Source organism: Gopherus evgoodei, chromosome 1 (genome assembly GCF_007399415.2).
Source record: "Gopherus evgoodei ecotype Sinaloan lineage chromosome 1, rGopEvg1_v1.p, whole genome shotgun sequence".
Classification (NCBI taxonomy): Eukaryota; Metazoa; Chordata; order Testudines; family Testudinidae; genus Gopherus; species Gopherus evgoodei.
The window spans coordinates 99,241,914-99,255,598 of NC_044322.1; the positions used below are offsets into that span (position 1 = coordinate 99,241,914).

Sequence of the window (13,685 nt, forward strand, 5' to 3'; positions counted from 1 at the left end):
CACCGTAAGATTGTGAAGTGCTTGGAGATCTACTGATAAAGTACTAGGTATTATAGTACTCTTACTCAGCAATCTGTCATTTATTCTGTTTATGCACTGTACATTCAGGTACATGCACTAATGTAGGTTGCGCATGCTAAAGAACTTACACAGCCATGTTTTCAGGGAAGATTTAATAATTATTCTCACCTTCACACTGTAGGTGAAAGCTGTGCACTGTAAAGCTGGTGAGACTGTTGGGGAAGGAGATCTGCTCATAGAACTGGAATGAAACATGTGTCCTTCATATCATCATACAGTTCAATTAACTCTTTATTTATATTCAGCATATAAAATGAAGGTATTAATACAGAGAAAAGTGTAAAACAGACATTCCTATGGAGCAAATTTTATACAGTCATATTTATGAGTGACGTTCTCTATCCAGCAGACAAATATTAAGACCGCTAATGAATGCCAGATTTTTATTTCTATAAATAATTGTACATAAGATTTGTAATTCTCCTGATTTTCAGTATCAAATACAACTCAATAAAAATTGAACATTTCTGCTTAAATAATGCCTCTTTGAATGTATTTTAAAGTACATAATATTCTATGTAAGCCACTGCCATTTCAAATGTGCATGAGGCCCACTGTCCAGAATAGTTGATAAAGTAATCAGTGAATAAACAGAGCAATTACCCCTAAACAATAACTACAAAGTGTTTGATTTCTGTTCAGATGCATTGTAACTTACAGAATTTTGAAGCCTCTACCTGTATGCAAGGCACTGCATTTAGCCATATGGAGTGGAAATCCATCAACTCCAGCATCCGAAGAAGTGAGCTGTAGCTCACGAAAGCTCATGCTGAAATAAATGTGTTAGTCTCTAAGGTGCCACAACCACTCCTGTTCTTTTCACCTAGAAAATGTCTGTAAAGTTGGAAAATGTGGAACAAGTCTACCACCACCAAGACAAAAAAAAATGCAGCAGATGTTCTAAACTGGGGGTCAGCAACCTTTCAGCAGTGGTGTGCTGAGTGTTCATGTATACACTCTAATTTAAGGCTTTGCATGCCGGTAATACATTAACCTTTTTTTTAGAAGGTCTCTCTATAAGTCTATAACCAAACTACTGTTATATGTAAAGTAAACAAGGTTTTCAAAATGTTTCAGAAGCTTTATTTAAAATTAAATTAAAATGCAGATCTTATCAGTTTAGTGTGATCCTTGCCCCGGCTGAGCTTTTCAGTGTCTGGTGGCACATATTTGGATACCTTAAGCTGCTCACAGGCTTCTGAGTGTTCAGTTGTTAACCGGCTGGAACCCCAGATCGGCGGCTGAGGTGAGTGGAGCTGGTAGGGCTGAGCAGGGCCGAACGCCTGGACCCTGTCTGGCAGGGGGCCTGTGTTGGAACTCCAACCGGAAGCAAGGTGAGTGGGGCTGCAGCGGGGACCTTGGCTGGCGAGGGGCCAGCAGCTGGAACCTCAGATCAGTGGTGGGCTCAGCGGCTCAGCCTGCCCCGCGTGCCATCAAAAATCGACTCATGTGCCGCCTTTGGCACACGTGCCATAGGTTGCGGACTCCTGTTCTAAACCTAGTCCATCATTGGTTGATGCTATAAAGGAAGAGAAGCAAGTCTATATTCCTGACTGGTAAAAATGAATTTGTGTGTCTCCAGTAACCTGCTGTGGTTCTTCCAAAGCTGAAAGAACTGTGATTCCTGGTGAAAACCCCCCACACTTCTAAAGCCTCAGACCAGCTGAGGTGGTAATCAGGTGTATTTTGTGCAGAACATTTTCAATTTGTTTTAAAACAAAAGAGCATTTGGTCTAGATTTGTGATTATTGTCTACTGCAGGCAAAAGGAAGTGTGAGCCAGAGTGTTTACTGAAAGTTGTTACCAAACTGGTAACTTATGCTCTGCTTAAACATGTTCTTGTAAAGCTGCAGTATAAGAATTGCATTACTTTACTTACAAATAACCAGAGGGAAAGAAAGTTGTACAAAATCTGAAACTACTTTGAATCCTCAGTTGAAGTTGGATCTTTGTTTATACTCTATTCCAAAACTAAAATTAGTTTCTCCAGTATCCTGACATGCCGCTGTAGATAGTGGTTACTGACCTTTCACCAGCAGCACCCCTGCTCTCTTGAATGCCAGAGATCACCCTGAAAGTAAACAGGTCCCGCATTTAAAGACTGCTTGCGATGAAGCTGAATCTTCACTTTAGGTAGTTTTGCAGAGGTTTCTTTCCACCCCACCCCACCCCACCCCACCCACAGTTACAAGAATGCATTAAACCCTAAGCCTGCTGTGTACAGCTCCCACAAACCTGGTTGCTGCAGTCTCAGGCCAAGTGTTTATCCTGTGAGCCTAATTCTGTCATCAGCCCTGCTCTGGATGGTACTGCTACCCAAGAGAGTCCCTAGGAGGCAGTAGTAGTATTTTGTTTTGCTTTGGGTAGAAATGCCACCAGTTTCTCTCCTAGTGTAATGGTTGACAACTATAGACAATTACTAGAAAGATCTCCTATCTAGCATTCCTGTGGCCCCTCCATAATGGAGAAGGGTAAAATTTTCAAAATTATTTAAGTGATTTAGGTACCTAAATCCCCTTGACTTTCATTTTCAGCTAGAAATTTTCCCCAAAGGGCCACTTTGCTTGAAGTGTTTGATCCAAGAGGTATTTTCATTTCAGGGTGAAAGTGATGTTAGAACCTTACTACAGGGCTATCTCCAGTTTGGCTAAGAGTATGTCCTTGATTTCTGAGTTACTTCTACCTAAGCCCTTAGTGATTTGTCTAAAACCACAGAAAGAGTAATTCAGGCAGGCGTGATCCTATCCTGACTAAGCCCTAACCTACACTATAGTTAGGTCAACATAAGGCAACTTATGTCAACCTAATTATATCACTGTCTATACTACAGCCTTGTCTGGCCAATGGGGTACCTACTACACTCACATAACTCCAACTGCACCTCCACCAGAGGCATAGAGCTTATGGCAGTGTAATTAGGGCAACACAGTGTCAACGTAGACACTATGTTACTTACATCAGCTGTCTCCCCCTGGGCTCTCAGTTCCCTGATTGGACTCTGGGCATGGCTTCCCCCCGATCCTAGTCGATGGAAGTGCTCCTGGTGAGTAGTGTGGACATCAGCCACCACAGTATTTACTAACCTAGATCGACGTAAGATTGTAATGTAGACATGCCCCCTCCCTGTTGTATACTCAGACCACTTTACTTTGTCAAGCATCACTATACTTAATTCAACAGTATATCCATTCCAATGTCGTAGTTTTACAGCAGTATAGGATAAAACTGTCTGCTTAAGAAATTTAGCAAGAAACAATGCAAGATTCTTTCAAGTTTCAGTAAAAATGTTTTTAGCCCTTACAGTTTTGAAGAAAACCGAACTATGACTCAGTGTGCCAGGCAGCCTGAAATAAAAGCCCTATCCATCTTAGTGGCATGTTTAAAAGTACCCTGTATAATTTTTCCACGTGATTCTGCATACAACAGTGTTCTTATTTAATAATTGTAACATATTCTTCCCTGGATCAGTCTGAAGATCTCCCATTGTCATCAGAAGTATATACCAGGGATCGGCAACCTTTGGCACATGGCTCACCAGAGTAAGCCCCCTGGCGGGTCGGGAAGGTTTGTTTACCTGCCCGCATCTGCAGTTCAGCCAATGGGGGCAGCAGGAAGCGGTACGGGCTGAGGGATGTGCTGGCCACCACTTCCCGTCGCCCCCATTGGCCGCGATTCGCCACTCCAAGCCAGTGGGAGCCGCAATCAGCCGAACCTGCAGACATGGCAGGTAAACAAACCAGCCCGGCTCACTAGGGGGCTTACCCTGGCGAACTGCGTGCCAAAGGTTGCTGATCCCTGGTATATAACCTTGATGTTGTAGCCCCAATGCAAGGAACCTCACTGAAAGTGTAATGTGGCTTAGCCTACACATTACATTTCACACACGCGCATCCTCCCCTCATTGACAGGTTTATAGAATGAATGTAGCATGTGCTCTGAATATTACATGTGAAGTAGAGGACCTACTAGGTAACAAGCAGCAAGAGAAAAAAGTGTTTGCCTAAATAGTGCAAAAGAAAAAGACTAAATCCTTGTTTATATTTAAAAAACAAAATTCAAACAGTTCAGTTTTCATGTATTAAAGATTTCCTAGAGACTTTTGAGCTATTATATCACAAAGTACTTGGCTAAAAAAAAGTCCTATAATGTACTGGGCAGTTAAAATCAGCTGTCAAGAAGTTCCTGAGCCCACATTTACTCAGACTGTAATGGCGCCAAGAGTGCTGGGATGGTCTAGTGGGACAAAATAAAAACATGACTTTAAATTTAACTCCTGTACATTCCCAAGATTTTATCCTAATACATGTTATAAACCCAGTGGATCTTACAAACAATTGTTACAATCAAGTTAGCTTTAACAGACAAAATTCAGCACAATTTGTTACACCACACAGAGAGAAGTTCATTCTATTTTCAGGATTTTCTAATTCTCTTTACTACTATTTCTATCACTTGACATAGATTTAACTGTTTTCTTTTGAGACAGATACTGACTGAGGATTGTCATGCAGTAATCTGGGCTGTTTTTCCAATATACTGAAATCAGCCATATTTCATTATCTTGCAGTAGCACTACTGTTTTACCAGTTTTACAAACCTGACATGAAACTTTACCAGTTAGTGTGAAGAACCTTTCTACTCAGCTGCCCTTTTACCTTGATTTTACAAAAGAAAGAAAAAACCTAAAGTATTTTACTCACCAATCAAAAACAATTATTCATCTTGGCCAAGGGAACAAGTAAAATTTTCCCAGGCTTGGCATTAGAGTCTGTATCTCTATGGTAATAATGTTAGAATCAATGATTTTGTGGTTAGAAAGGTTACAAAAGGTCTTAGGTGCTTCAATAAAAGTATTGTAGATTTATTTGAGAGAGGCTTGTGATCAACACGTGTTTAGTGCATTTTCTTAATACATTTTGTTACCTTTCATTTTTAATCTCTACTTTCACGTAGCACATAATGAAGACCGTGATTCCCTAAGGAATCATAATTGTCATAGTAAGGGAGATTTATCCACTCTGGCTGGTAGGTAGTTGTGCTGTACACAAAGCATTCCATAATGCTGTTAACAGCTGGCCTCTCTTCAGGTGCACTGCTTTTACCTTTCCACTCTACTACTACAATTCTCACTGGAGTACGTTGATACATGTCTGGGCAACCTTCAAATTCATCAAGGAATTGCAGCATCTGGTCATCAACGGAATAAATCTCTCCAGTAACATGGTGTCCAGTTCCTGAGATGTTCAGCAAAAAAGGAATGTTATATTTTCCTGCAATCACCAAAGGGTATTTCTCCATAGTGTGTCCCCTGCCTTGGAATCTTGCTCTCCCATGGGTACCATTTATCATGTGCTGGTAGTTGGGCTGGCCTTTTTTAAGGGTTCCATACACAAAAACACGAGCCATTCTACCTACAGAAGAAACAGAGACAAAAATAAGTATTACTAAGAACACTTGTCTACATTTTTGAGAAGTCGTCTGCTTCAGAGATAAAATGTGCTATTTATTATGTATTTTGATGTGCTGAATTCAAATATGACAATTAAAACAACTGATTGGCTACTGTTTCTAAGATTTTTACATTTTATGTCTATGTATATTGTGTAGATAGAGTTTTAATCATAAATTGTAAACCTAGGTCTTTTCATGTGTTTATGGTTGCTTTACATCATAATATTTCACCTGTCCTGTTTATGTAACACTTTAAAAATCAGCAAAAGGGTTATATAAATAAAATTGATTATGAAACAAAAGGCAAAAAACCATTATGTATATAGTTTAGTCCTATTCAGTGTCTACTTGGCGCTTCTTGGCTTGTCTCTTGTATTCATTAAATGGAGCATCTCTTGTCACTGTCCAGCAATAGTCTGCAAGCATTGATGGGCTCCATTTGCCCTGATAGCCTGCCAGGAGATTCCACTGCTGTAGTCTGGAGCCCAACAGCTCTGCCTTACTCTTGGGTAGTTCCAAATCCCTGACAAGGTCATTCAGTTCACCTTGTGTTATGAGGCGTGCTTCAGAGGAGGAGGATGGGAGAAAATGTGGGTCCTGTGACATTGATGGTTCAGGACCAGAAGTTTCATCCTCTTCCTCATCTGACTCAAGTGAGAATGATTCTGGTGCATCAGGAACCGGCAGTCCTTCTCCGTGGGGTACTGGGCGTATAGCTGATGGAATGTTTGGATAATGCACAGTCCACTTTTTCTTCTTTGACACACCTTTCCCAACTGGAGGCACCATGCAGAAGTAACAATTGTTGGTATGAGCTGTTGGCTCTCTCCAAATCGTTGGCACTGCAAAAGGCATAGATTTCCTTTTCCTGTTCAACCACTGTCGAAGATTTGTTGCACAAGTGTTGCAGCATATGTGTGGGACCCACTTCTTGTCCTGATCTCCAATTTTGCAGCCAAAATAAAGGTGATAGGCTTTCTTAACCATAGTGGTTATACTGCGCTTTTGTGATGCAAAAGTCACTTCACCACAAACATAGCAGAAGTTATCTGCACTCTTCACACAAGTACGAGGCATCTCTGCTCACTTTGGCTAAACAGAAATGTGTCCCTTTGCAAAATCAAACACTGACAAATAAGAGAGCACGACACTGTATGATTTCTAGAGCTGATATAGGGCAATTTGTTGAGCAGAGTGATGTAAGCTTCGTTATGATTGCATCATCCATGACTTCTAGGAATAACATGATGCAATTCATATCATGTATGACGCAATACCAGCTTCAGATTACATCATTCATTGTTTTGCCTAAAGCAAGTACTGTCCAAACCCAGTCATAGATTTATTCATAGATCCAGTCAAAGATGTATTTTAGTCATTTCTGGTTTAAATTGAGATCCCTTCCCTTTATAACTCACTTATCCTCCGCCATTCCCAAGTCAAGGGTCGTATATACTGACCCAATAGCATATCTTGAAAACTAGAGCCAATCAACAATTTTAAGCATCATTTTCGTTCTCAGTGACCCAGAATTAGTAAAGTTGGACTACATTTATTTCAGAAGCATTTTGGCTGTAGAGCAGTGTAATCTATTTCATAAAATGAAAATTCAGTGTACACTATGCATTGAAGGTACATGCACACACAAAACTATCTGGAAATAACTGAGCAAGGGAATTTTCTTACATGATCAATCTTAAACAGATAAATTGCAGCAACAGCATCTATCCATCGTGCTCAAGTCCAGCATAAATATTGTTTGGGAAAATTCTATTAATCTTTAATTTTCTTTCCTATACACAGATTAATTTCCATTATTTCACTACAGCAGCCACAACAATGACCAAATGTATTTTTGAACCACAGTGAAACTAGAACATAGCTTGGCTCACTCTTTCACATGTTTACATGAGCCTTGCTACGCCCATGCTAATGCTACTGTGCTATGATGCTTTGTGACATACCAAAAGCAACCCGGGGAGCCATTTCAGTTACCAAAACAACTGCACTACAATTTACATGTCCTTTACCAAAACCAATGTGGAAATGTACAGTAGCAGTTACATTTTTACCTGTCTGTTCCTCTGCTAATTATTACAATTTGGTCTGTTGGGTGTAGCAGGTTTTAAGACTACATTTGATTTATTGGGACTAGCGATAGCAATGAGTGAGTCATAGTCACTTGGGTGCTTTCCACCTCAGAGGAAAAGTGTTTGGCTACCCTCCCAGCACATTTGAGAGTCCTTATTTCACACTGAAGAAAGTGCACTGCTGTCCTAGAGCAGAAGCAGTGCATTTCAGTATGAATGTTTGCATGGCTAGTCGTCATACAGGGTAACACAGTGGTGTGGTGTTTGTCATTTAAAAGCAAAATTCAGGTGTTTGAACACAGCATAACATCATCGCGCTGTTACATAAGAGCATTTAAATGAGAAGGAGACAATAAGGCTTATTTTTCCATATGATGCTGCAAGCTTGGTCCCAACATTAAAGCAAGGACAGAGCCTTGAAGATGTTTATAGTAGCAGTAACCTGAGCTCTGGCCTTAGGAAACAGAGGATGAGTAGCACCAGTGATTGGAGAGAATTTTACAACTGTGCCAATAGGCTCAGAAACAGGAGGAAATGTCCCAAAGTGAGGCACATCGAAAGCATAGTGGAAAAAGAATAGTATGATGTGGGGTTGTTTCATGTAATGTACTGAAGAATCTTCTGTAACCTCAGCATTTGTGAATTCAAAGACTGAAAATAATAGGAACACCAGATTGGGCAGGGGAATGCAGGGAAAATTAGATCACAACTGAGTCACTGAGAGTTGAAAGCAATGGTCACAAGTGCAAGGACATGTTAGACTCATACATTTAGAGAAAAAGGTGCTCCGGGGTGCTTGTAACAACTATTCAATGACAAAGTTTACAGACGGGGTAGTACCAGAGAACAGTGTTCTCACAAGCTTATCCGCTACAAGTCCTTTCTGAATGAACAGTACAAATGTTATGATTTACACCCAGCATTTGGGCAGTGGGAGAGTGGGGGGACGGGAAAAGAATAGTGAATTTCAGTGCTCATGAAAGTGAAACAACAGCCTGACTTCAGCTGGTGTAGAAGGCAAGTACAGAATGTTGTTCAAGCCCTAGCCAAATCCTCATATCCAGTTCTGCCAATGCACTTCAACCTTACCTTACATTACCCTGCCTAGACCACTCCTGAGTGTCACTTGAACACAGACTGTGAATACATTTTCTGAATCTTTGTTTTATTTTTGAGTATAACGGTCCTAGGGCTTAGTGTGGGAGAAAGGGGTAGTTTTATGAAAAGGTATGGGAAAAAAACCTAGCTTCATCTATTCCTCCCCCATTTTGTGTGTGTGTAACAAAAGCAGTTTCAAACTGTTTGATGCTCTAACAAATTTCACTATCAGTCACTAAGCTGCCTTGAGACTCTCATTTTCACCCAACACAGTAGTCTGGCAGCCCAACAGAGGTGAGCCTAACACTCCTTTTTGAGAGAGGTTTATTAGACAAAACTCAAATATAGTAAGAAAACCTTTAAAAGCAAAATTGAATTAACATGTTTTCTGCTAATTGTTCTTATTTTAGTGACCTACCAAATATTTATGGCAGATGGGGAAGAGCTGGACTATTCGGAAGAGCACATTATTGGTCTACAGGATTGTCATTTAAAACAGCCAGCAACCCATTTGACCATTGGAATAATGCTATTACTTCAGTGAGGAAAAAAATGACTTCCCAATATTGTATTGTTTGCCCAAAACAAAATAAAAAACAAACTTTCCCCCCACTTGGGGGAAAAAAAGATCACACTGATTTGGTCTGTCTGTTGTCAAGTTCGTTCAGTATAATTTACCATTCATGACATCAAATGAGTTTTGGGATACAACTCATTCCCTTACAATAAAATGAACATTAATATTCAGTTGCTCTGGCTCCATTTTATAAGAAAAATCATTACCTTTCAGCTTGTGTTTTGAATAACAAACACAGATCCTTCAGGAAGAAACTTGTCCCAGTGGGGATTGAGAAAGGATCAGAGTTAAGCACTGAAACATGCAATTAATTCCCATTAGGGGATTAGGGCACTTGTGTTCACTTTGAATCAGAAAAATGAATTGTGAATTAAATTGTTCACAATCAAGAGGTTACTTGTCAGAGTTAATAAGTTAAAATATAAAAGGAGAAAACTAAAATGCACACAAAAAGCTCAACAGTAAATGGTGCATCTGTAAGAAAAAGATATGCTTCATTTCCATTAAACAACAGATTTTCTCTACTGTACATCTGAAGTTACTCTTTGAAAGAGTTTCTAGTGGGAGGACTGTTAAATGAAAAATGTATGCATCACATTTTCTACTATCAAAGTGTACTTGAATGTTTAATATCATTTCATTTGAATCTATTTTAAAATAGCTAATGCAGTCCCAGCACTCCACAATATTTACCACTTGGGTTTCTGTTAAAAGTTCCAGTTTGTGACACGGTATTTAAAAAAAGGAATTTACCATGTAAAGATCAACTAGGAAATGGAAGTTTCAATCACTGTCCCTCATCTAAATGTAACATATCTGTCTAATGTAACAAAGCCTGAGTGGCTTTGCCTCAAAAAAATGTGACTTGTTAAAAGACGCAACAATAAAAAGCTGTTGCACTGCTGTGCAGTAAATACACTTTAAACTAATCATTAATCCTGGCCGGCCAAACTTCTGTACAAATACATTAACCATGGTTGAAACAAGAGCAGTGAACATTTGTACTTGATGAAGATAGTTGCTGAATGTAGTTTCCTATAAGAACAAGTTATACAGTTCTCAGCATAATAAACAATAAATCCAGTCTCCCACCCTAATTGTTGCTTACTGCATCACAGAAACAGTTACAAATTATTAGCATAATTTCTGATAGTTATATTTTGTCTGATTTAAGTACATTTTTAGCCACCTTGTAGAGGAGGATCTAAAGAGCAGGATCTAATTTTAGGACTTTAAACCACACTCTAAAAATAGTTCTAGGCTGTACTCCTAGACTGAATATTCAACAGTGAAAACAAACAAGGTGCCTCTTCAGGTAATCCAGTTTGACACTTCATACCTTTACTACCTTAGACTTCAGAAAATCAGACCCTATAATGTACACTAGCTTCCTGGGCAAAACAAACCCATTCAAAAGTACATTCATTCAAATATTCATGGGAAAATGTGAGTGAAATCTGTATGTCATCCCTTCAAATTATTTCTTTTAACTATGAGTGACAGCCTGTCAAACTGTTGATGCAACCTATCACTAGTCATTTTGTCAGGACTAGACTTAAATACTAGAAGTTAAAGTAACTGGGTTTTCGGATCATGAAATTAGAAACTGTAATTGGGTTAGCGGAAAAGCCAGCTATAAAAACAAACAGGGTTGGTGCTGTAACAAGGTTTAAATACTGTATTTCCTTATAAGCCTGTCTAATGACTGAGTCTCTGCTTAGTGCTTCCCCCACCTTACTGCCTAACAATTCAAAACACTATGTGAAAGTGATGGCCAGACCTACTGCTAAATGTTAGCTTAGTCAACCTGTAATTTCAGATTAGATTAAACTGTCACAATTAGACTCTCTATTCCAAGGCTGTCTCTAAGACAAAACTACTGTCTAATATGTCCAACTGTAAATCTCATAATAAAACATCCTTTCCATGATTTTTCAGACAATTATTTGGTTTTAAAAGGAGACCGCACTAGTGCAGCAGCACCAGGAATGTTAGGGATCATGGTAACAGCCGTTTGGGTTTTACTTTGTTGAAATATTTTCTTGCAACTAAGAAACGTATCCATTTCTCTCCCTTTATACAGTAACATTATTTTCCCTTGAGAAAAATTCTTACTGTTGGCTCAGTGACCAGATATAGTTACACATTAATTCTTCAGAAGTTTCTTGAAACTGTAGGAAACAGGTGAAAAAACAAAATGCCTTGAACTTTAAACTTGAGCTCAGTCTGTTTGAATGAAATGAATTTTAAGGTCACTCTTCACTCAATGCTAACTTTCAAGAAGAACCAACATGCCAGAAAGGACTCTTGGGACTGCATCCTGTTGGTTCTTTGATGCTTTCATTTTGTTACTTGCTATTTTCTTTATGGCACAGACAAGGGCTTCCTGCTTGGGCCGACCCCTTTCCAACCTCGTTGAATACCTCAGAAAAGTTTATGGCAAAACACCTTTCTTACATTAACCACAGAGGCACCAGTGAAATGATGGTTCCTTTGAAATCAAGAGGTTATGGTCTCCTCTCAGCAGTTGTTCTCTCAAACTATGAAGTGCTGGTTTGTGAAAACAAACAACAGCATTATAGTAACCAATGCCATGTTGGACACTACTGGGGAGTACCTGTAACACTGCACTACCCTATTTTACAGCTTCCTTTACACTCCAGCATTAGATATTTTAGCATACCTAAATCTAAGCATTACTATCTTGAAGATATTTACAACTAGTAACTATAGCTAAAATATCCCCTCTGTCAGGAATCACAATGTTGTGAAAGTTCCCAGCACTAATTCATTAGCATTGTTGTAAAAATCAGCAACATTTTTGTCACATTCACTTTGACGAACTTAGCTGCAATTTTTTTTCAGATATTGCAAAATATTATTTTGTTCATCCCAAAAGTTAACAGTATATGAATGAACATAAAAGTGGCTGAACGATCTTCAGGGAAGGTCACCAAACAAAAGAAATGTCCATCTTGTGATCCTGCTATATAAACATGCCAGAGTAACCAGCCAGAATCTGATCTCCACTCCAGGACATCAAGCTTCAGTTTTTATATACAGATGTATCTGTCTTACAGGCATAAGTGCTAGGGCATTGTTTCACTTTCAGCAGGAAAAAAAGGTAGAGTGGGTTAAAGCCAAATCAGCATTAAAGAAAAATACAGAAAATACCGCACCTTGTTTGTGCCCAGTGCAGGCACAAACACTGCTATGTGTATTTGCATGCAACAGAGCACACCACACATCCCACATTGGTTCAAAGTAAGTACCAATATCCTGTCAAGGCAGAATACAGGCATTTTTAAAATTGGAACAGAGCTTTTGCAGCCAGGTCAGCACATTACATACCAATTCCCAGAATATTTCCAGTTATTGTGTGTTAGCTCTTGGAACAAAGCAAGTGCAAAGATGATTTGAGTAGGACTCAAAAAAAAAAAGGAGAGGATATAAGGAGCACAACAGACTGCAAGTTTCAGGGCTTGTCTACATGGTTCATTAGTCTGCCCTAGCGGAGTCTAAATTCCAGCATGTACTGGTGTGACACACTAAAGGACCCAAGTGGACCCTGCTGCTAAGCACTAAAAATTCCCTAGTGCACATTAATGTCCAATTTCAAATGGCACTACATTAATACAAATTAGGAAACTTTTAGTATGCCCGACCAGGGTCTAAATGGGCCAGATAGTATGCAACACAGTAGAATTTATATCCCTCGAGTGCAAACTAATGCACCAGGTAAACAAGCCATCAAATGCAGCATTAAAAGAGAAGATAACCATCTTGTAGCACTTCATAAAAGATTGGAGAGATGGCCAGGTGACTGCTCAGCGAAGTTCTACCTCTCTCTCTCTCTCCAAGAAATTGAAACAGGTCTCCTAGAACGTGTTCTTAGCTGGAAGAAAGTTTTAACATTCTTCCCATTAGACTGAATACCAGCTGATTATCCCACCAAGAGAAGGTTGCTTCGGATGCCTTTATGTCTTTGTTCTTGCCAACATAAAAGATGAACAAAGCATTTGTTTGCCTGAGAGACTTTGTTCTGTCTGAGGTAAAATTCAACAACTCTACAAGTCTGCAGGTGATGCCATCTTAAATCCTTAGTATGAGGTTGGTTGGGTCAGATGCAATGTGATGTCTCGATTTAGCAGTTAGAAACAAGTTTAGAAAGGAATTTAGAAAGGAAAACTATTTTGTCAGGAAAGAATTGTAGAAACAGTTTAATGATTGGCAAGGTATTCTCACTGAACCATCTTGCAGAGATGATTGTCACAAGAGGGGCCAATTTAAATAAAGAGGAAATACAAAGAGCCATAGGCTCAAAAGGCTGCTCTATTAAATGTTTCAGAAATAAATTCAGCTTCCAGCTGGTGCTGGATAGTTTGAGA

General features: G+C 39.3%; 2 protein-coding genes across 2 annotated transcripts in view; one reads left to right on the forward strand and one right to left on the reverse strand.

The window, feature by feature from the left end:
• Positions 1-834, forward strand: part of PCCA (propionyl-CoA carboxylase subunit alpha) — a 430,643-nt gene extending 429,809 nt beyond the window's left edge. Inside the window, 1 exon segment of the mRNA XM_030568083.1 lies at positions 203-834. Within this exon segment, the coding sequence (XP_030423943.1) occupies positions 203-271 (69 nt within the window). The 3' untranslated portion in view covers positions 272-834.
• A 2,827-nt stretch (positions 835-3,661) lies between these two features.
• Positions 3,662-13,685, reverse strand: part of GGACT (gamma-glutamylamine cyclotransferase) — a 37,964-nt gene continuing 27,940 nt past the window's right edge. Inside the window, exon 2 of the mRNA XM_030568080.1 lies at positions 3,662-5,492. Within this exon, the coding sequence (XP_030423940.1) occupies positions 5,014-5,487 (474 nt within the window). The 5' untranslated portion in view covers positions 5,488-5,492 and the 3' untranslated portion in view covers positions 3,662-5,013. The remainder of the gene's footprint in view (positions 5,493-13,685) is intronic.